This window comes from Miniopterus natalensis, chromosome 2, assembly GCF_054644295.1.
Source record: "Miniopterus natalensis isolate mMinNat1 chromosome 2, mMinNat1.hap1, whole genome shotgun sequence".
In the NCBI taxonomy this organism is placed as follows: domain Eukaryota; kingdom Metazoa; phylum Chordata; class Mammalia; order Chiroptera; family Miniopteridae; genus Miniopterus; species Miniopterus natalensis.
Window position 1 is genome coordinate 25524663 of NC_142082.1, and position 23712 is coordinate 25548374.

Here is a 23712-nt window from a genome sequence, read left to right on the forward strand (position 1 = left end):
CCACTCAGGCACCAGGAGCCATGAGCTAGCCCTCGGCGCCAATGTCCAGAGCAGGCCTCACTCGCTGCCCTTGGCCTGTGCCTGGTCCCAGCTCCAGGGACAGGAGGTGTCCGGAAAGGTAAAAGGATGACTGGGGGGCCACACCAGGAGCTCCCCCCGGGAGCCCAGCTGACACAGCTCAGGCTAAATCCCAGCCTGGGGTTATGCAGGATGCACTTGGGGCGGGGCAGCCAGCAGGTGCCAGAAAAAGACAATCCCCTAAGCAGCTCCCAGAAAGATTAGAGGGGGCCTGCAGGGCTCCTTCCTCAGAAACCAGCTTTGTCTTGACAAACTCCAGGACTCCCTGGGAGCATCTCCCTGAAGCCCCAGAGATTCAGTCTTTCTAAGCTGCCCTGTCGAGCCCTCTGGCCTCAGCAGCCGGGCAGAGTGCCCATTTGTTTCCTTGAAGGGACTGGAGGCCGAACTGAAGAGGAGGCCGGAGAAATGTTAATTTATAAGGATGCCTGGTTTCTTCCCCACTATATTTTATTTTTATCTTAAAGAAAATTAGCAAGTGAGAAGAGAACCTGCTGTAATAGGAATTTAGAGAGTGGGGGAACGCAGTGAACTGCTTCTTAGGGTGTCCACCAGTGAACAATCAGTATGTGGGGGCTGACACTTGTCCTGACCTGAGAGCAGCTGTGCTCCTGTATCATGCTGCTGGCTCTGAGGACCAAAAGTAACCTCGGCACTTGCTGAGAAGTCAGCTCCGCATCATTCCTTCCCCTCACCTGGCGTTTGCCTGCAAAGCCAAAGTAACAAGAAAAGCATTCAGGTGAGATTAGGACAGGGAAATAGGAGACACCCCCGAAGTTACACCCAGTGCTGAGGCTCCACGCAGGAGTGAGAGGAGAATGGAGGGGCCAGGGACGCATCTGGGGCACACCGGGACACACCTGAGAAATACCTAGGACACACCTGGGATTCACCTGCGGCACACCTGGGATATACCTGGGGCACACCTGGGACACATCTGGGGTATACCTAGGGAGACCAGGACCAACAGAAATGTCAGCTTCATGACATCACAGCCTTGTCTGTCTATTTTATTACACAGTAAGTGCTCAGCAAATGTTTGGGAAAGAATGTCAAGGCAGTGAGTAGCAGGTGGTTATAGTTTAAAGAGGAAAGGAAATGAAGGGTTCCAGAAACAAAGAATGCCCTAGTCAGAAGAGTGTAATAGCTGAGTTGTATGGTAACTAACTGCATGTTTGGTATTTTAAGAAACTGGCAAACCATTTTTCCAGAATGGCTGTACCACTTTACATTCCTACCAACAACATATGAGGGATCCAGCTCCTCAGCATACTCCCAAGCATTTGATGTTGTCACTATTTTTTTATTTAGCTGTTTTGATAGATGTGTAGTGGTATCTCGTTTCATTTCTGATATTGGCTATTTGTCTTCTCTCTTGCAATAGGTTTGTCAATTTTATTGGTCTTTTCAAAGATCCAGTTCTTTGTTGTTTTACTGATTTTCTCTTTTGTTTTTAATTTCATTGGTTTCTGCTCTTATCTTTTATTTCTTCCTCCTGTTTGCTTTCTCCCCCTTCTTCTTTTTCTAGGTTTTCGAAGTGAAAACTTAGATAATTGATTTGAGACTTTTCTTCTTTTCTAATATATTAATTTACTGCTATAAATGTTCCTGTGACCACTGCGTTAACATTCATTCAGTTCTGTGTATTTTTTTAATTTCCCTGAGACTTCCTTTTTGACTCATACATTATTTAGAAGTGTATTGTTTAGTTTTCACATGTTTGGGGGCGTTTTCTGTTACCTTTCTGTTATTGTTTCTAGTTTGATTCCACTGAGGTTGTAGAACACATTTTGTATTATTTCCTTTTTTTTTCAAATTTGTTGAGCTTTGTTTTATGGCCCAAGATGTGATCTATCTTGATAAATGTCCCATGAACACTTAAAAAGAAAGTGTATTCTGCCGTGGGTGGGTGGATTATTCTACCAATGTCAATGGCATTCTGGTGGTTGGTGATGTTCTTAAGTTCTTCTATATCCATGCTGGTTTTTCTATTTAGTTGTTCTATCAGTCGTTGAGAGAGTAATGTTGAAGTCTCTAACTAAAACTGTGGATTTGTTTATTTCTCCTTTTAGTTCTATCAGTTTGCTTTACATATTTTTCAGTTCTCTTGCTTGGTACATATACATTTAGGATTGCTATATCTTTTTGGTGGATCAGCCATTTATTACCATACAATGTCTGTCTCTAGAAATTTTCTCTGCTCTGAAGTCTCTATTATATGATATTAATATAGCCACTCTTACTTTATATGATTAATATTTGAATTATGTATCTTTTTCCATTTTTTCCCATTCAACCTGCCTATATCATTGTATTTGAGGTGAGTTTGTTGTAGATAGCATATAGTTGAGTCATTTTTTAATCTGCTGTCTTTTCATTGGTGTTCTTAGACCATGTACATTTAATGTAATTATTGCTATGTTAGGGCTCAACTCTGCCATTTTTCTGTTTGTTTTTTTTCCTGTATCTTTCTGTCTTTCTGTTTTTCATTTGTTTTCTTTTCCCTCTTTTTCGGGTTACTTAAACATTGTTTGGAATTCTATTTTAATTTATCTGTAGTATTTTTAATATATCTCTTTATATAGTTTTTATTGGTTGCCACAGGCATTGCATTATACATACATAACTGTTCACGATTTATTGTCATTTTATCAGTCTGAGTGAAGTATAAAACTCACCTTTTATCCTCTGTTTATAATTGTCTTTTTTTTTAAATATATCTTTATTGATTTCAGAGAGAGGAAAGGAGAGGGAGAGAGAGAGATAGAAACATCAATGATGAGAGAGTCACTAATCGGCTGCCTTTTGCACGCCCCCGGCTGGGGATCAAGCCCGCAACCTGGGCATGTGCCCTGACTGGGAATCGAACCCCAATCACCTAGATCCTAGGTCGACGCTCAACCACTGAGCCACGCCAGGCCGGGCTATTTATAATTGTCTTAATTGTTTCATCTACATACATTTAGAATAATATTAGGCAATGTTATAATTTTTGCTTCAACCATCAGACATAATTGGGAAAACAAGAAGGAAAGGAAGCCTATTTAGTGCTTACTCACATTTTGCTCACTGTTACTTCTTCCTTCCTGATGCTCCAATAGTCCTTCCTTTTAACCTTGTCTTTCTGTTTTAAGAGCTCCCTTCAAGTCATCCTTTTAGGATAAGTCTGCCGGTGAAAAAGTATCTTCCTTTTTTCTTTATTTGAGAATAACTTGATTCCCCCTTCATTCCTGAAGGATATTTTTGCTAGATTTGGGATTCTAGGTTGACAGTACTTTTCTTTCTGCACTTAAAAAATATTGTACAACTTCCCTCTGGCCTCTGGTTTCTGATGAGGAATCAGCTGTCATTCAGATGGTTTTTGTCTGGCTGCTTTCTAGGTGTTGTGTGTGTGTGTCTTTAATTTTGATAAGTTTAATTATGATGCATCTTGGTATAGACTTGGAGGGCATGGTTAAACTGTTTGGGGTTCACTCAGCTTCTTGAATCTATAAGTTTATGTCTTTTGTGAAGTTTGGGGAGTTTTCAGTCATTATTATTTCTTTGAGTAGTTTTCAACCTTGCCCTCTTACTTCTCTCCTTCCAGGACTCCGATGACACAGCCGTTAGATTTTTATTACAGTCCCCCAGATCCCTGAGGCTCTGTGCATTTTTTTCCAAGTTTACTTTCTCTCTATTGTTCAGATTATGTCCTTTCTATTGTGTTTTTCTTCCATGTTTCTATTGTTTTTGGTTTTGTTTTTGTTTTTTCCTCTGCCCCCTCCCTTCTGCTATTGAATCCATTCTCTGAGCTTTTTATTTTGGTTATTGTATTTTTTAATCTAAAATTTTCATTTGGTTCTTCTTTGTATCTTTTATTTCTTTCCTTAAACTTTCTTTTCTTTGAGGAGGCTTTCTACTTTTTCATTTGTGTCAAGCATGTTCATAATCGCTCACTGAAGCAATTTTATCATGCCTGCTTTAAGATCTCTGTCAGGTAATTCCAACATTTCTGTGTCTTTGATGTTGGCATTCATTGATTTTCTTGTTTTAATTCATTTTGAAACCCTCCTGGTCTTGGTAGGATGAGTGATTATCAATTGAAATGTAACATTTTCCTATTATTTACCCCTTCAGTTTTAGCTGGCTGTTTCTGACTCCACTCCAGCAGAAGGCGTTGGGCTCCACCTCATTCCTGCCAGGTGAATGTAGAAGTCTAGGCTTCCCACTTGGGAGTCTGGGGTATGCTCCCCACTTTGTCTGGAGCCCGCTCTTTATGGGGCATCTGTCCTACATTTTCAGAGAATGCCAGGGGGAAGCTGCCCTCTACCAGTGTCCCTCTGCCTGCCTCTCCTTCCCTACAGGCACATGTACAGGAAAGGTCATTTTGATAATGTGTGTGCACTTCAACACATGCTTTCATGCTTTGGAGAATTCAGAGACTAAATGGGGAAGATTTAGTCTAAAGACTTCATATTTTGCTCATTACAAAATGAGCATTTCTACACTCATCTCTATACTTCACAGACAAGAGCAGCATTTATTCTGTGGTCAACAGTTGCTGTACTTATTTTAAGGCCTCTGCACTCAGGGTCCCAGACCCACGGGTGTGAACAATTAGACTGCAACCTAACACCACACTCTGTGTTTCTATTGCCTTAAAGTTCCAAAGTTGTGAATGGGAACAGTGTTAAGGAAAATGTATACGATTGATCCATTAAAAAATTAGAAATCCACTCGGCTGGCTTGGCTCAGTGGTTGAGCATCGACCCAGGAACCAGGAGATCACGGTTCAATTCCCTGTCAGGGCACATGTGTGGGTTTCGGGCTCGATCCCCAGTAGGGGGCGTGCAGGAGGCAGCTGATCAATGACTCTCATCATTGATGTTTCTCTCGATCGCTCACTCTCTCCCTTCTTCTCTCTAAAATCAATAAAAACATAATTTTTTTAAAAAAATTAGTCCTAGCTAAAATAGTACAATTCCTTTTGAATTTTAGGGTGCTCATTCTGCTGATCAACCCTAAATCATCGTAAAGAAAACATGCAGAATAATGGCCAGAGAGTTTTCATTATTCTTCTGAAAGAAACCCCTTCATTTGGCTACATGGGTCCCTTAGAGGGAAAACCTATATATGACAGTGAATGAAATGTCAGATTTTTGTATATAATACACATTATTTTAATTGGGTTTTGATGGAAATATTTGTAGAAAGGCCTCTGTGACACATATTTGCCCTTTCAACCTAACTGCAGAGATGACGCCCCAGTGAGCAGATGGCATGTCCCCAGCTATGTCTCTAACCACCAGAGTCTCTGAGCTAGTGGTTCTGGTCACACATCAAGATTAATCTGGGTGAGGGGGGAACTTGAAGCTCTCTGGGAGTTCAGGTCACCTGGCCACTTGGCACACTCAGAAACGTGGAGGTGAGACAAGCGTTAGGAGTTTTCAAGGTGCTTCGGGTGACTCCAATGTGCCACCAGGCCAAGCATCCCCTGCCTGGGCATTGCTGTGGTCCTGCAGCCACAATCACCAGGAACTCCACCGGGAACTCCCGGGCCCATTGGGTCCCTATTAGGTCAGAATCTGCATTCCAACTAGATGCCTGGGGTGTGGTGTGCATTCAATTTTGAAAATACCTCTAGACGGTATGGCTGTGAGTTCTCCCATAAACACAAAAAAAGGCCTAAAGGGACCTGGGAACCCTCCAAACCCTCTCCTCTGGAACAGAACTCCCAGCCCCTTTCACACTCTGGCCCTGTTTCCACAATGTCAGCGCCTGGAGCCACTCGTAAAGCCCCAGCAATTGCAATATCATGACATCGGCCACCCCCTGCCCATCATCTCAGACCAGGCAGTGTCTGAGCAGCCAGCAAGCATCGGGTCCAGGCCAGTGCTCGTTCTGATCTTACATCTTTCCTGGAGGAAGCAAGAGAATGGGGCAGAGCTGAACAAGTGGCTGTTCACCCAAGAAAGTATTTCCCCTTAGTCATTATCATAACAAAGTTACGGGCCAAGGGCATCCCAGAGGAGGGAAGGTAAAAAGAGGTGACCGCCCCGATTTGCCCAGGGGAGAGGTGGAGGGCACCTGATAGCAGGAGAACCTGCAGAGCCCAGGGAGCTGGTCACTGGTGTTTGGACAGCCGAGGTCTGATAACACGGCTGCGGTGCTTTCCCTGGAACCCGCGCCACGGTGCTGTTGACCTCTGAAGGAGACTATAAAACCCAGAGGAGGACTTTCTGCTCTCAGTCTGCAGTCTGCTCTCAGTCTGCAGGAGGAAGACCTCCAGAAGCAGGGACGATGGCAGCATTGCAGGAGAAAAAGTCATGCAGCCAGCGGATGGAGGAATTCCAGCGCTACTGCTGGAACCCAGACACGGGGCAGATGTTGGGCCGGACCCTGTCCCGGTGGGGTATGTGCCCCGCAAGGAAGGGAAAGGAGGAACAGCTCTGAGAAGGGAGGCAGAGGACCACCCAACAGCAGCTTGGGGACGGGTGGTCCAGGCTCCCGGGACCCAGGCCTTGCCCGGACTTCCAGCCAGGCCTTACCTCCCTCACCAGGTGACCCCAAAGGCCCATTTCAGTTCTAATTCTCCCTGGCACCGGGCACCCACATGGCAGGAACATCAGAGGATTGGCCCCAAAGTTTCAGGCTTAGACTTGAGAATAGCAGTTTACAGCTATGTTCCTGAACTTTACAATTTGTAAAAAGTCTTTGAAGTCAAGGGGCATGGGGTTTCTTTGGAGTGATGAGAATGTTCTGGAACTAGAGGTGCTGATTGCACGTTGTGTGAGAATGTACTAAACACCACTGAGTTTTTCACTTTAAGATGGTTGAAGTGGTGGGTTCTACGTGTGGGCCCGACCGCGATGAAGAAGTGTGTCAGCTCGTCTGATGGGCCTCTCCCTGTAGTGTGGATCAGCCTCTACTACGTGGCCTTCTACGTGGTGATGACCGGACTCTTCGCCCTGTGCATCTACTCGCTGATGTGTACGCTTGACCCATACACGCCTGACTACCAAGACCAGCTAAAGTCACCAGGTAACGGGGGTGACACTAAAGCCTGGGCACCAGGACGCCAAGCAGGTCAGGCGATACTCAGTCCTGGAGGTGCTGTCAGAGCATAAACCCTCCAGGAACGAAGCCCCAAAGGGCACCCAGCAGGCCTAGAGGGGCCTCTCTGTTCCTCCCCCCAGTGGCCACAGGGCTTTGAGGGCTACACCTGGGCTTCTTTTTGAAGACAGCACCCTGGCTTCTTTCAATGGGGAAGGTGACCCCAGATTATAAAGTCTGACTTTGGCTTTAGCTGTAATGATTAAAACAGAGGTTTTTGTGATAAGAGTCTATCACCTGCTTTGTATGCAAATATACACACAGAAGACATTTCTGGGAAGATATATAAGAAACCGCTCCTAGCGTGATGGGGAGGGAATGGTTTGGGGGAGGGAAGGAGCTTTGGTTTTCCACTGTGCCCGTCAGTACTGAGGCCTTGCTTCCACAGCAGCAAATTCCATTCTGAGCAGAGCCTTCTCCCGTGCAGTCTGCCAGCCTGTGGGATGCAGGCGGCCGGGACGTGGGCTGAGCCCCGCCTCTCCTCTCCTCTCGGCACCAAACGAGTCATTCGTGAGGACTCTAGGGTCTGAGACAGGGAGGTGTCACCTCCACAGTCCTGGCGAAGGTGATTTGAGCCAAACCTTCCACACCCAGCCCATTAAACAAACGTGACTACAAAAAAAAAAAAAGAGAAAAACATAAAGGAAAGGAGGGAGGGAGAAGGAAGAAAGACATGAAGGGGTATTTCCAGCAGTTACTCAGAATGCTTACCACCCACACATCCTTAAGATAATAGCCCCAGAAACATCCAACAGCAGCACATAGGAAAAGAAAATTCAGAAGTTGGTTTTTTTAAAATATATCTTTATTGATTTCAGAGAGAGGGAGGGAGAGAGAGAGAAACGTCAATGATGAGAGTCATTGATTGGCTGCCTCCTGCATGCCCCCCACTGGGGATAGAGCCCACAACCCAGGCATGTGCCCTGACCGGGAATCAAATCTCGATCTCCTGGATCATAGGTCGATGCTCAACTGCTGAGCCACGCCCAGCTGAGCCAGAAGTTTTTAAGAGAAGCTGCCTCAGATGTTCTCCAGCGGGTGAGCTTAGCATGTCCAGCCATTCTGCTGGGATCCATAAGTAATAACATCAAAGTGCTTTATCGGGTGTCAATTTTTAGAATCAACCAACAGATAAAACATGGAGGATTTCACTATAATTTCAAAACAGAATGTAATATATTACAAACTTGAGAACATAGCTATAACATAATTCACCCAAAACCCTGAGGATGGAAGGCAGGCGAGGAGTGTTCTCTTGATCGCGGGGAGGAGGCAGGGAACAGGTGACAGCTGCCATCTGAAGCTGGTGAACAAGTTATGTGAGAACCTGAGGACACACTCAGAGTAAATAGCTGAGAGAGGAGAGTGGAGAGCTTTTCTTTTAGATCTTTCTGAAGGTTTTTATTTTAAACCATGTACACCTGTTACTTTCACAACATTCATAAAACAACAAAACTCCTAGCTTACTTATTTAAAAAGTCACCTGCGTCAATCAGGGAACTGGCTAAATAAGTCAAAGAACATTCACACAATGAAACACGATGTGGTATTCATGGAAAGAAAGAGGGGAGTTGATATGAAATGCCAGGGAAAGATGATTGCAATTGGTGTCACAAAAAGAAAAGAGGAAAGTGGAATATGGAAAGCATGCTCCCATTTATGTGAAGAAACACATGGTATCTTTGTATGCACAGAAACAGGAAAGTTTCCTAAGGATGCACGCTAGACTTGAGATCCTGAAAACAGGGCTGTCACCTCAACTTCCTACACTTGTACAATTTTGTTTTTTGCTTTCTCCTTTTACAATTAATATGTTGTTAGAGTGCATTTGTACTTAACTTCAAAACCAGTGAGGAGTTTTCAAATATGCTTTCAAATACAACTTCACTTAGAAACCCAGCTGACCTTAGATGAGTTGTCACCTGCAACAAGTGTGGCTGCCTCGGTGGCAGCTTCTTCACCCGGCAGCCCTTGAAGACCTGGGCCCAGTTGGTCCAGCTGCATCCCACACTCAGCCTCCACCAGCCCGGGGTAGCTCTGCATGCAACTCACCAACTCCATAGCAAACAGCTTAGATGTGATGAACATGTGGGGAAACTAGTAAGTGTTACACTCTCTTTCCAGGGGTGACCTTGAGGCCAGATGTCTACGGGGAGAAAGGCCTGGACATTTCCTACAATGTCTCTGATAACAGGACCTGGACGGACCTAGTGCACACCCTCCACGAATTCCTGGCAGGTAAGGTTTAAAATGCTTCCACAGCCTTTATTTTTCCTTTTCTAAGAAAACTTCACTGTAGGGCCTGGGCTTCGCCACCCTCTAACAGCCCTGGGGTGGCTGCAGCTGGAGGAAGGGGCCCTTAGGTGTGTTTGTGCCGGCAGGCTACTCGCCAGTGGCCCAGGAGGACAACATAAACTGCACCTCTGAGAAGGTGTTCATCCAGGAAAGCTTCAGGGCCCCTAACCACACCAAGTTCTCCTGCAAGTTCACAACCGACATGCTGCAAAACTGCTCAGGCCTGGTGGATCCCAACTTTGGCTTTAAGGAAGGAAAGCCGTGTTTCATTATTAAGATGAACAGGGTGAGTATAAAAGGGTTGGAGGTCAGAGGTCCACTATGAGGCTCCTTTGGAGATTGCTGTGGGGTGGAGGGTCAGGGTGTTTAGCCCTCCCATGACCACACGCACCCTCCTGCCCAGGGTTCCAGAGGTGGCAGGTTGGATTTGTCCTGGCTGCCCCTTCCCTGCTCTGCACCTTCACTAAACACGAGCCCATTGCGTTAACTCATAAGCTGATTACTTCTCTCAAATACAAATGAAAGCCACCCATTCAAATACAGCATCTACTAGACGCTCTGTGGTTTCTGGACACTGAGCAGCAGAGCACTGGGCTGTTCAGGGTGGCTGGGGTAGCCACATGTGCACAATACCCAGAAAGTAGCCAGGTCGTGTACAGGCGCTGGGAGGATACCTGGGAACCATTCAGAGCAGAGGTTTCCAACCTGGGCCAGGGATCCACTGACGGGCCCAGGGCAAGGCACTAAGGGAGGCAGAGCATGGGTACAGAGCCAATGCAGCGAACACAGGAGGGCTCGGTCCATCTAGGCCAGGGGTGTGCAGAGACCTGAGGAGGGTTGGGATCTGGCGGGGTAGGGGAGTGAGGAAACACAATTCCATGACGGACAGCAGGTGCGGTCTGCGAGCATCTGCATGGGCACTATTTATCTTCCTTCCTAGGAGGCCTAGAGGAAGCCAACCATTTGTACACTGTGCACGTGCCCCAGGTCCCAGCTGGGTCTCGACAGAGCTGCTTGGCAGGTGTGATAGCAGCTCACACTCATGCAGCACAGGAGAGCTGTGCACATCGGGGCAGGTGTGGGAGGGGGAAGCAGGTGTTCTATCAGGCTCTGGGCACAAGTGGGCACACACAAGGGCCAGGACTTTAGGAGGCTGAGAAAGGCATGGACTAGGAGAAGCACAGGTGGGCTGAAGTCTGCATGGGGAGCTGCCACACAGCCAGCAGACGCTGTGCCCTAATTCAGTGCAGCGTGGAGGGCCTGGAAGTGGCAGCCATAGCTCAGAACCTCCTGTCCAGATCTGCCACCTGCCTGTGGCCAAGACTACAGCCCTGGGGAAGGGCTTCTGGCTTTGAAGGAGTTGGTAATACCCCCCAGGGATTATTAGAACAGGAATCACCCAGCACCCCAGACCCTTCTCACTGGCCTGTGGAAACCCAGCTCAGGCAGGTCCCTCTGTGCTCACACGAGCATGAGAGGCCACATGGACACCTTTCCCTTCCAGATCGTCAGGTTTCTCCCCAGCAACAAAACAGCGCCCAGGGTGGACTGCGCCTTCCTGGTGAGTGTGACCATCCACGGCAATCTTGTTATTGCTACAAAACCTCTGGGAATAACTTAACTGGTTTTCCCTATGACCAGCTCAACTGTCAGCCTAATAAACCGGATACACAGATCACATAAATCATCGCTTAAAATAGTTTATTACGGGGGATAAAAACCTAGTAAGAGAAAAACTTGTTACTGTTTTGCTTCAAAAAGCATCTGGGACAGTGTATTACTGATACCCTGCAAGATGTCTGGTGGCAAACTGAAGAAACTAAGACACTTCTACTGCTGTTTGTTCTTTTTATCTGCTTATTTAGAAGAACGTGCCGGACTACCAACAGCTAGAGTTGTTTAATGGTGTATGTCTATGGGCTGCTAAGGGTTGGCATTAGTTTATTCCAGCTTCTCTTAAAACTTTTTTTTTTTTTTTTAAATACATCTTTATTGATTTTAGAGAGAGGAAGGGAGAGGGAGAGATAGAAACATCAATAATGAGAGAGTCATTGATCAGCCGCCTCCTGCACGCCCCCGACTGGGGATCGGGCCGGCAACCCGGGCATGTGCCCTGACCGGGAATCGAGCCCCGATTGCCGATTGCCTGGATCCTAGGTCGACGCTCAACCTCTAAGCCACGCCCGGCCGGGCTCTCAAAACTCATTTTTAAGTACAACATGAAAAAAACTAAATTTATCTTCACTGAATAGTTTCCAAAGCTTGTTTTCACCACGGTGCCTTCAACCAAAGGTTCCCTGTTCCCAGCAGTGGGCACCCCACTTGGGTATTCCACAGAAACACCCCACCCCTCAAAGCCTGTGATCTCTCCATGGGGCATGGGGTCGTCCTGTTTTGTTTTTCCTTTTTTAGTTATTTCAACCACACCTGTGCAGGCTGACTTGAGATTTTAACAGACACCACAGTAGCCTTAATCTGTTCTCCGAGAGGCTCCAGCTATCCATCAGGCAAGTTGTTGACTCTGAAAGCAGATGCTGATCCCAGAAAGCCACTCCAAACAGCCCGTACAGCCTCATCAGCTTTCATCCCATGTAGATAAGCAAGCATTCTGGGCTCTATGCATTCTGGGCTCTGTGTTATCCTATAAGGACTTAAAATGGTACAAATACAAGTTTGATAAGTCACCAGGGGTTTTGCAAGTAACAAATTACACCCCCAATAGAAGCCCCATACTGATTATAAAGATTAGATCTAGTTTATGTTAATTACACAATAAAGTATTTATGCAGTCACCTACACAGTGCACACATGCATACCCACACAATATGCATGCCACACGGATGTGGAGACATGCAGAAATACATGCATGTACATGTGTGCATGGACAGAGATGCACAAACATGGCACATGCATGCACACATAGACAGGCATTGAGAGACACTGAGATACACACACATGCACCCACGCACCCAGATCTTGCCTTACTCAAGCAGTGGCCTCTCCTCCCCCAGGACCAGCACCAAAAGGACGTCCAGCCCCTGCAGGTGGAGTACTACCCGCCCAACGGCACCTTCAGTCTACACTACTTCCCTTACTATGGGAAGAAAGCGCAGGTAGGTGTGTCACTTTTCACCTGACAACAGCTACTGGATCATCCCAAATTTAGCAATGATTAGCAAAGGGAAAGCCATAAATATTTTACCTATAAAAATGAAACAAGGCATTTTCTGTTCTGGCTGTTTCCCAAACTCACGTTCTCCTAACTACCTGCAGGCACATTGTCTCACGCAAAATACAAAATCTAAATGTTTTCGTTTTCGACAGCCTCCCAAATCCTTTTAGACAACTGTGTACTGATTTTAAAGCATTTCTTCTAAATATCTTGCTTGTTTTATTTTTATATTAACTTCCATCTAATATAATTTGAAGCTGAGTTTCTCATTGGCATTATCTGTCCCTCCCAGACCAATTCTCATTTCTAAGTGGGTAGACATTTACCCTGGTGAATTCCAGGTTAGACAGATCACTGCAGGTCTAACTCAGAGAGCATGTAAGAATCACCTCTTTGTACCACCTAAGTATCGACACTCAGCACCAGGTTTCTGACTATCTCCTCTTTCCACAATTCTGCCTCAGCCCCACTACAGCAACCCTTTAGTGGCCGTGAAGCTTCTCAACGTCCCCAGGAACACAGAAGTTGTCATCGTGTGCAAGATCCTGGCAGAACATGTGACCTATGACAACCCCCATGACCCCTTTGAAGGGAAAGTGGAATTCAAGCTTAAAATTCAGAAGTAATGGACCAAGGAGGCTGGCCTTACCCTTCATGGTAACTCGCAGACCTCCATCCTCCAAAGGAGCTGCCCGCTGGCTCTGCACCAAGCCAGCTTTCAAATGTTCCAAAACGCAAACTCTAAGTCTGCTCAGTAACTCCAGACAGGCACCTGTGCGTCACGCACTTGGCTTTATAATCAACTATTTCTTATTAAGTCTTTATTATTTTTTAGATAGAGTTTATAGCTATGATAAAAATGTTGGGTTAACATGGTAACCCTAAGACAGAAGCTATCCAACTAACAAGACCCTAAATGATTCATCTTTCTGTATAGACATCACTTTTCTTACTATAACTTATTTTTTCTATATATCAATGAACTACCACCCATGGTAATATAAAAACTATCAATGAACTGATATAAAATATGACTTACGAAAATGTACATCCTTGATGCTTGCTTTAAAGAATGTAGTTCCTAAATTGTAAAAATAAGTAAAGTCACTCTTACTCTACATAAAACAGCCATGTCTTTCCTGATAAGGGGGGAAAAAATCAACAACAAAAAAATCAAACACCTCTTTCTTTAAAAATCTTCTTTTTAAAGTTTCCATTGCAAGTCAGGGAAATTACAAAACAATGTTGGAGAGAGACTGTCACCTGAAAGCAGTTCCAGGACATAAGTAAAACGCAAGGGTGTCACCAATGTGAGAGAACCTATGAGCTAGAGGTCATAACAAACAGTAATTAACCTTCCTTTCACCAAGCACAAGACCCTCCTCCAACAGCCAGGAACTCGTGAGTCTGCAACTCTAGGCCTTTTGAAAAAACTGAAATGAGAACATTCTGTGTGAATAAACCTGCTCTCACCGTGTCGCCCACTTGCGCCCAAACCATAGCTTGAGGCCTGGTGCCCTCTTCCCACAAGAGTACCAAGCGCAACGTCGCCGGTTGCCACCAACAGAGTGACACAGACAGCTGCACACAGCTCCTGAACAGGAGAATCTGTCAGCATGAAACCCAGTTATAAACAGTGTTTGAGGAGAGAATCAAAACCCTTTCAGTATTCTGTAAGGCCACTGACTCATTAGTTGCTGGACAGCTCTACCACATAAGACAATGGTCAGTGTCCTTCACCGCTGATATGATCAGTAAAAACCTTTTTTTAATCCTCACCTGAGGATATTTTTTTCCACTGATTTTTCTAGAGAGAGTGGAAGGGGGAGAGAGAGAGAGAAAGAGAGAGAGAGAGAGAGAGAGAGAAAATCATCGATGTGAGGGAGACACATCAATTGGTTGCCTCCTGCAAGACACTGGCTGGGGCTGAGGATTGAGCCTGCAACTGAGGCATGTGCCCTTCGCCGTATTCGAACCCAGGACCCTTCCATCTGCGGCCAATGCTCTAACCACTGAGAAAAACCGGCTTGGGCCGATCAGTAAACACTTTTTGAGCCACTTCAGCAATCTCGTGTCATAGGTCAGAGGTCAGGTCACCTCAGATATGTCATGATAACATAACGTTGGAGGTCAGATCTCCTTTCTTACCTTACGAAAGAGGGTAAGACTTTATGGGTTTGACTTTTTCTGAAAGTCAAACCCATAAAATCTTCAAAAACTTTGAAGATTCAGGAGAAAGGCATGAAAGAAACTCTCTCCCCATCACTGGCCACAGGAGAGGAGGTGTTGCTTTGGTCTGTGCCACTGTGACATCCTTCTTGGGCCCCTGCCATCCCTCAGGAAGCTGCAAGACAAGCTGAGAGGACCGTGGTGGGGTCCCGGCCCCTCACTCCTGAGCCTGGCTACCTCTTCTCACTCCAGCGAAAAGCAAGACTAACAGGATAAAATAAGTTCTAGACAGTAATCCTGAATTAGAAAAACACAGAGCTTGTTTAAAATGCTCATGCGCGTTTTATTAATAAAAACTAACAGTGCCAAGTTAAACAAGTCAAACAATTAAAGTCTCTTTATATTCCATAAAATATTACAGAAAAGTTTATTTGTGTTTCAATAAAAAGACTATTGTTTTAGAACAGGCAGCGAACAGCAACTGTGCAGTTAATCGTTCTTTGTGAATAAATTTTAAAAGAAGCTACTGCCTGTCCTGAAATTCCTTTTTCCTTTTATAAAAAAAGAACTATTAAAAATGATTGACAAATTTTGAGTTAAAAAACTGTTAAAACATTCTCTATATTTAATTTCAACTTTATAATAGATTACAGGAAGATGCTTACGAAACAAATACAACATTTGTTTCAGTACATGTCTTTAAATGATAGACTTATAAGTATGTAAACAACTATATAATAAAAAGTTCCAAACACTGCCTGTAAGAAATCAGGCAAATTTTACCATAAGCAATAAACCATTCAAAGCTTTCCAGACAGTTTTCATAGCTGCACCAGCACGGCAATAAACTTACTAAAAAGAACACACACACAGAAGAACTTAGCAATGTGTTTGCTGCAACAAAGACCAAAAAAGAAAGAAAAAGTATAAGCTTAATGGAATCAAACAGTAGATATAATTTAAGAGAGAAACAGTCCTAATAGGATTTATGGTGCTCAATGCTAAAAAGCAGAGATCTGCCATTTGCTGGGTTCTGTTGGACGCCACAGAATTTCACAAGTGGAAACTCGTCCTGGAGCTTCACACTCTGCCAGTGGGCGGCACCACTCACAACAGCATAAAAGTGGCACTAGGAGAGGCCTCGAGAGAATGACAGTATTTTCGTTGATGTAGATGGAGTACAACTTCTTCAGCAAACTCAGCAAGAATTGTTAAGGGGCAAAAAGGAACTCTGAATTTTAAAAAAATAGAAAATGAAAACACAAAATCCTACAAAGTAAATAAAAGCCCTGCGCCGGCAGACTGGAATCCACACTCACCGCAGCCCGTCTGAGACCCTGCAGAAAACAGCCCTCGCTTGCTTATCAGAGGTGCACGTCAAATCCAACAGCTGACTAATATCTTCTTGGGAGGAGGCCAAAAAGAAGAGAAAAGCCCACATTAAGAAAAGCTTCCCTTCCCTCAACGTGTTTCCCTGGCGCTGGCCGGGGCGCGCAGGCTGCGCAAAGCATCAGTCTTCCTGGTCGTCCTCGTCGTCCTCGTCATCCTCGTCATCCTCCCCCACGTAGGACACGGGCGTCTCCACCCGGGACCCGCTGTACTGAGACCCGCTGGAGCTCGTGGCCAGCATCCCGTCTGCACCGTTGGTCAAGTCACTGCAAGGACAGGAAGTGACACGAGGGTCAATGACAAATGTCTGTGGCCGAGCCAAAGACGACCTTTCAGGGAAGTCCGGGTGGTTTCAATGACGCCCACATCTGCAGTGCAGAATCCCAACACCGATAATAATTTCACCCTTTTTATTCCCTCTTCCAGCTTTGTCCTCGTGAACATAACCAGTAAATGAGGGGACATTGGCAAGACCACTATATTTCATCTTTCCCCTGGTTTATCATTACATCAGAAACAAAGTCCCCAAGTGCACAAACTGAAAAACCATGAGATCCTTCTTTCCAGTCCTTTTACCTGTGAACTCCTTACTCTCCGGGAAGGAGATGGAAAACAATTAAGGGGCCCCGACGACCACATGGGACCCTCTGAAGCAAGGCTCCCTGGACAGCAGTGTGTGGGAGGTGTCCAGCGAGTTCTGTGTGTGTGCACATGTGTATGTATATGCATGTGTTGTATGTGCACACACACACGTCCACGTTTTGTGCAAGTGCTATGGTGTTGAGTGTGTACCTGTGTGATGGTACGTACCTGAGTTTGTGTGTGTGTGAATGCACGTGTAAACCACATCCCTAGGCCCACCCTCAGCTCCTCTGGTGACTACAGAGAGCCCAGAAAGCTGAGCTGTGACAGGTGAGTCTCACTTAGACGCTCTCCCTGCAACCTATACTTCCAGGAAAGCTTCAAGGACCCCATAGCCTTCTACAGTTTTATAAAATGGCACTTGCTAAAAGTCAGTGGGGCTGGCCCTGGGCAGGGCCCAAGCACCCAAAGGGGTGGGGTGGAGCTGCTGGGCTGCACAGCTCTACACACTGGTCCTTAGGTGGCTGCTGCATTATGCTCCTGGGAGTCTCAACCAGGAACATGTGAAAATCTTTGGTGTCACAACTAAGGGTGGGATGCACATTGGGGAGGGTACTGGCATCTGAGGGTATTGGCCAAAGGTTCTACCAGACAGCCCACAAAGTACAGGGCAGGGCCCACAACAAAGAGTTGTATTGCCCAAAATGTCAACAGTGCCACAGGCGAGACCCTGGCCTAAAATGGTGAGAGGATTTAAGAGCTGGGATCCTGGTGAAAGACCCCTGGGTTCAGCCACCACCTAGCATCCCAGCACAAAGCAAGTCAGGCACAGAAGGTTAATTATCATCCCGAGGCACAAACAGGTGATGGCCCATGCCAATCACTTGGGAGAGGGGCAAATGCACATTCTCACCGTAAAGTATAACTTTCTCAGGTTATGGTCAAAAGTAATTTCAGTTTCTTAGTATTTGAGTTTAGCAGCAAGAAAAGGTATTCTAAGAAACATCAAGTACTGAAGGGACACCAGCCTAGAATTCAAAATTTGACAGAGATCATCCAGATTCTAGACTCTAACACCTCCTGCAACTACATGGAGGCTTGGAGTCGCCCCCAGGACAAGTCTCACACAGCAAACCTGATTAAAGATAACAGGACGCTAAGGGGTCAGACTGCATTGGAGATGCAGCTTGTGAACCCCTGAACAGGAGAGAGTTTGATGCTCACAATGATTAAGTAATAAGTGTTGCTATACTTTGGCAAAATCGATCAGGAACCCTAAAATGTTTGCAGCAGAACAGAAACCTACCCCGGGCCAGAGCTGCAATATATTCCAACATTAAGAAATATTTTTATAAACATAAAACCATATGCATATATGTTAATACCTTTTACTGGAATTTATTAACCTGTACAATAAAAACTATTAAATTCTGCATTCTTTGACAAAGTAACTCCACACCTGGAAAATCTAGCCTAGCAAAACAAGTCAGGAAGCGTGAAAAACTGAGCCATAAAGCTGCTCCTCACTGCAGCTTTTCCTGTAACTGGGAACCACCTAAATGTCCAACAACAGACCATGGGTCAGTAAATTATCGTGCCTCCATAAAATATCATATCATGCCACCATTAATGCTGGCTTTTTTTCTGAAATGGTAACGCTCTGTGTTCCTCATTATAAAAATTAACATGAGTCTCTGAAAATGTAATCAATAAGATGAACTTTCATGAAAATGAAAGTTTAGAAAATACCCCAATTCCACCTCTTGGAGTAACCAATGTTCAGCATTTTACAGACTGACCCCTATGTACATACAGCAGAAGAGTTAGAATTAAACACTGAGCTGACCTCTGTCAAAGCCTGACCATGTGCTCGACACCCTACAAAGGACTTGGCTGCCTCACAGAGCCCTGCAGCAGATAAATGATTAATCCATCACCAGTCCTTTCTCCCTGGAATGGTCCAGGCAGCAGAGCCTGGAACCTCCCTCACAGCTGACCCCAGGGCCTCGCACCCTCACTGCCCATGCATGGCTCCCTTAGGGCCCCCCTGTGGCCTCTGTGGTCTGTGTCACACAGAAACCCAAGTGCCCTGTTCAAAAGCCGCAGAGCACTGCATCCAAGGTGTGGACGCACTGCAATTTATTAGCTCAATCCCATCTCTGCTGAACCTCCAGGCTGCTAATTTATCATATATTTTAAGAAATTAAACATTAATTCTTAGGATTAATATAAAGTAGTATGTATAATATATAACATAATGCAATATAAAAGTTAATAAAACCAGTTTTGTCAATACTTAATGCAGAAATTATCATCTATCTTCAAAATAGTAAGAGAAATAGGTATGACAATTCTCTGTGGGATTGCTAGTCAAGGGTTAAATACACACTGATTTAAATAATAAAGCTTCAATAACAGAAAAAATACATACAATAAAAGGTAAAGTGAAAAAAGCAAGGAACAAAATTACATATGTACATTGTGACCTCAAGTGTGTTAAAAGAAATAGAAAAAAAATGTTAGAAATACTGTCACAGGCTGCCGGCAGTGGGGTTCAGGTGGTTTCTGCCCCCACTTCACTGTGTGCGACGTTTAAAAAAATAAAGACCACGTATTACTTTCAATTTTTAGGGTGAATAAACCAATAAGAAAGTTTCTTTCCACACAGGGGACAAGCTATGGATGTGTGAAGTGCCCTCGGGTGGGAGAGAGGGGCTGAAGCTGCTTCTAGGAGTGGGGTCCCACTGTCTGCACAATGAGTCCAATTCTGAACGGCTGAGGAATTGAGGTTGTTTGTATGAAAGCTGGGGGGCTTCCCATTGCCAGGTGACAAGGCGGCCCCCTACCTGCCCGCCCCAACCCAGAAGTGCAGTCAGTCACCTGGCAGAAAGCCTTGTGCCGTTAGAGGTTGAAACCGATGACGTGATGAACACACTGCCAAGTGATCCCTGAGCCATTTCTGAAACGAGAAAGATAATGCAAATATCAGAAGCAGAGACCACAGAAAACAGAGGCACTCATACTGAAACAAGAGGGCCAGGGGCCTGGACACCTCTGATCTGCTGGCGTTTTCTGTGTTCTGCCACCTGCCAGGAAGCAGCCCTGATCCTCCAGGGCATGGCCACAGGGCCAGTCCTCTGTAAGTAGGCTCAAAGTCCTTAATTTTTGTGTAGTCACCAATGACAACAAAGCTGTGCCACTGAAACTTAGGGTCGTCACAGAGCAGAAAGCAGGAACTGGGAGAGAGGAGGGACCAACGTCCCCTCCCGTCCTGGAGACAGCGGTCTACACCAGGAAGTGTGAAAGGCAGAGGACTTCAACGGCACGGCGGAGTGGTGTCCCAGCAGGCCAGCTGCTGGAGCCTGGAGTGCGGGAAGGGGCAGGTTTCACTGGACGATCTGAGGTCAGATGCCCACCGGTTCCAGACAGCTCAGCAGCCCCGAGTCCAATCCAGTGCTATGGCTCTTGGGGAATAAATCTGCACCAAAGGGTCAGGCCACAATGGCAGCTGTTTCTTCCCACAAAGCCCCTTTCCATCTGTGGCCAGGATTTTTCTCAGCAAAGGAGTCACCAGAATGAAAGCCAGAGAGCCTGTGAAACTGCTCACCAAGCACACGCTTCCATGCTCTGGCCGTCAGTAATTGGCACAGAACAACAATATTCTTGGTTACTTTGATGCAGTGACCAATCAACTACCTCAGGAGAAACGTCCACGCCTATTAAACTCCTCAAAGAATTTCAATCTCTTCCTTTTTGGGGCCCTACCTGGAAGGTGAGATCATGACTCAACACCTTTACCATATAAGCTGCACAGGTAAACCCACAGAATGCCACTTGTGAACTCCACTGACCACGTGTCCCAGAGAGCGAAAGTCCTGTCAGATGGTGGTCCTGCCGACCATGCCCATACCTGTGGTCCCCAAGGCCCTCTCACGTCCCCACCTGTCCTTGTTCTTGGTGCTGCACACTTGAGCCACCCTCAGCGGAAGAGGGCCAGATTCCCAGGGCTAGGGAAGTGTCCTCACTCTAGCCACTTGGCCACCACAGTCACCGAGGCCAACTGACCTGTCACATAGGGTTCCAGTGCTTTCGGCACCAAGCTTCTTGCCATTTTCAGGTCTTCAGCGGAGCAGCTTCCAGACTCCAGCCCATAGGCCATCCCCATGCGCTTCAGCACTTCTATGTCATCATGGATTTCAAATGTGTTGTCAAAATTGAACAGATACTCAAATCTGGAGGAGAAAGCTCCTGTTAGAAAAGTCCATCTTCAAGAAGGAGACGGCCTAGTTGGCTCAGGCACCCAGGCCTTTCCTCGGGTGCCCTTCCCTCTGGTGTCTTCATAGAATCCACCAACTCAGAAACAATGACCCGAGATTCAGGCAGCATCACTAATCACCATCCACGCACTGCAGGCACATCCCTGGCGCATGGGCTGGTGTACTACCCGTGGCTCAGGCTGCCTGCCCCATAGGACTAGCAGTGAGCACCATCTACCAGTTGTGTTATGTTTGAACAGCTGTCCTAACAACAATCCTAACAGCTGCGATTTATTTTCCTTTTAAAAGAAAGGTGCATAATCAGGGAAAGGAGAAGCAAATTTCTAAATTAATTATGCAAAATGATTATATATAACAATTATAGATACTTACATAAATAAATTAACCAGCTATTAACAATACTGACTGTGGCGTTCCTCACTTCTAACCTGAGCTGGGACCATTGGGCCAACGGACAACCTACTACCTACTTGTCGTTAGAAATGCTGCAGTCAATGACGGTCTTCTTGCTGGTGTTCACGATGATGAAAGGCAGGTGGATGACAGAGTTGGGCGGGGGTGGCCGGTTAGCCTGCTGTTCTGCCTGGCGGTTTCTTTGCACCAGATTCTTGAAGGCAATTTGCTAAAAAAGATGAGCAATCAACACACCACTCATACCAGTCTCCACCAAACCTAACACCTTCTCCCCAGGTATCCTCAACAACCCTCCCCGGATCCCACAAGACAGCAAGAGGGTCTGGGCCCCCCTTTAGAGATCAGAGAAAACAGCTGAGGGGCTGAAGGCCCAGTGAGCCGCCCAACAAAGAAAATGCATCCTGAAAAACCACATCCCCAGAGAACTGAGACTGCAGAGACACAGGCACTCACACCATTTAGACAGAAACACCCTCGCAGAGAAGGATGGAGAGAAACACATCGATTCTGGAGGTTACGGTCCTCCTACCCCTCTCTGGGGAGGGGTCTGCGAGTGCCCACGCCTGGCCCATCCATGGGTCACAGCCTTAGAAGGCAGATGTTCAGTTGTGGACCTGGAGCCTCCCGGGAAAGCAGAACGCTCGATGGACCTGCTGGTAAAGGGTGTCTCCTCTGGGGACATGGGTCCTCAGGCCTAAAGCCAGAAAAAGCCAGGGCCTCAGGCCCTGAAATGACATTTACCTTCAAGATAATTTTCCTGCCATTAATGTAAAACCAGGAAGATTCCCTCCCTCCCCAGCCAGCCTTCTGCGAAGCTGCCTGGCACTGGGACCCAGGAGCTCAAGGCTTAGTGGGAGACAGGCAGCGACTTGGATTTTTTCTAAAGTAGTTCTAATGTGCTATGGATGCAGAAAAAGAAAATAATTCATTCTAGAGGGGGCAAACAAGTGGAAGAACTTGGAAGCTGGGAGGGGCCACTGCCTGGGGCAACCTCCCATCTCAGCAAGAGTCATAACCATTTATTTACTCTTCCATTGCCCAAGTCCCCTCCGCCCCGAGGCTCTGTGACCACTTCTCCCGTTGCCAAAGCACCCCCTCAGCTGGTCCCCCACGGAGGGTCCTAAACACCTCTTTAAAGGGCAATGGAGTAACCAAGGGTAGGGTAAGGTGCCCCCATGCTGAGCGCACCTAACCTGGGTGAGACACATACCCTTTGCAGTGGACCCTGGGCTCTGCAGCATGCTGGGGCTGATGTGCCAAGGCCACAGTGACCCCTTCTGCCCTTTTCCCATGTTCTGAGATGTCCTAACCTCAGTAGCTAGGTTCTGTTCTCATACCCATGTCCCCAGGCCTGTTCTCAGACCCCCCACACTTCCTCCCAAGGGTCTTACTTGCTGCCACAGCTTCTAACACCCCTGACCCTCTGGGTTTTGGACACACATTCCCAGGGCTCCCCAACAGCCTCCAACCTGTCCACAGGGTCCATGGCATTGCTGCCCTTGGGGTCCACAAACATCTCAATAAATTGCTGCTAAGCCATCTTTCCTTTTATTAACCAACCACCACTTCTGCTGGCAGCTGGCCCCCTGCCCCAGGTGGCAACCCCAGCACTGTGCTGCCTCAGTCCAGGGACCAGCAGTTCCCCTCCATCAAGATCCTTACACATGTATTTATTTACTTTTTCCTTAATTTATCTTTATTGTTGAAAGTATTACAGATATCCCCATTTTTTCCCCCATTGATCCCCTCTACCCCACTCCTACCCCCTTCCACAGGCCTTCCCCGCACCAGTTTGTCCATGGGCTATGCATATATGCAAATAAGTTCTTTGGTTAATCTCCCCCCCCCCCCCCCCGAAATACATCAGTCTGTTGCATGCTTCCATGTCTCTGGATCTATTTTGTTCATCAGTTTATTTTGTTCATTAGATTCCACATATAAGTGAGATCATGTGATACTTGTCTTTCTCTGACTGGCTTATTTCGCTTAGCATAATACTTTCCAGGTCCCTCCATGCTGTCTCAAAGAGTAGCAAATCCTTTTTTTTTTTTTTTACAGCTGCATAGTATTCCATTGTTTTACACATGTGTTTTAATATTTGTTTCTAACGCAGAACATGCATCCTCAGGACCCTACAGGGGTGAGGCTGATGCTCAGGGATAGCTCTGCAGGCCCAGGGGATGGCAACACAGCTCACTGTCCACATGTGTCTGAGAGGACAGGAAATGGGTGCACTGACACCTGTTC

General features: G+C 46.2%; 2 protein-coding genes across 2 annotated transcripts in view; one reads left to right on the forward strand and one right to left on the reverse strand.

Annotated features, from left to right (window-relative positions):
• Window positions 1-6354: 6354 nt before the first annotated feature.
• ATP4B (ATPase H+/K+ transporting subunit beta) lies at window positions 6355-13260 on the forward strand. Its single transcript, XM_016212873.2, has 7 exons — window positions 6355-6466; window positions 6967-7095; window positions 9292-9405; window positions 9549-9748; window positions 10967-11023; window positions 12474-12575; window positions 13099-13260. The coding sequence occupies exons 1-7, from the start codon at window positions 6355-6357 to the stop codon at window positions 13258-13260; spliced, it is 876 nt and encodes a 291-aa protein (XP_016068359.1).
• A 1862-nt stretch (window positions 13261-15122) lies between these two features.
• The window catches only part of TFDP1 (transcription factor Dp-1), a 45777-nt gene continuing 37187 nt past the window's right edge, over window positions 15123-23712 (reverse strand). Inside the window, exons 9-12 of the mRNA XM_087814213.1 lie at window positions 21522-21673; window positions 20840-21006; window positions 19655-19733; window positions 15123-16458 (exon numbers count right to left, since the gene is read on the reverse strand). Of these exons, the coding sequence (XP_087670339.1) occupies window positions 16314-16458; window positions 19655-19733; window positions 20840-21006; window positions 21522-21673 (543 nt within the window). The 3' untranslated portion in view covers window positions 15123-16313. The remainder of the gene's footprint in view (window positions 16459-19654; window positions 19734-20839; window positions 21007-21521; window positions 21674-23712) is intronic.

Bases quoted from the DNA above. Each gene is read 5' to 3' on its own strand.
- ATP4B (XM_016212873.2), top strand. From the start codon at position 6,355: ATGGCAGCATTGCAGGAGAAAAAGTCATGCAGCCAGCGGATGGAGGAA. The intron at 7,096-9,291 runs GTAACGGGGGTG...CTCTCTTTCCAG, and splicing joins AGACCAGCTAAAGTCACCAG to GGGTGACCTTGAGGCCAGAT. The intron at 12,576-13,098 runs GTAGGTGTGTCA...ATTCTGCCTCAG, and splicing joins ACTATGGGAAGAAAGCGCAG to CCCCACTACAGCAACCCTTT.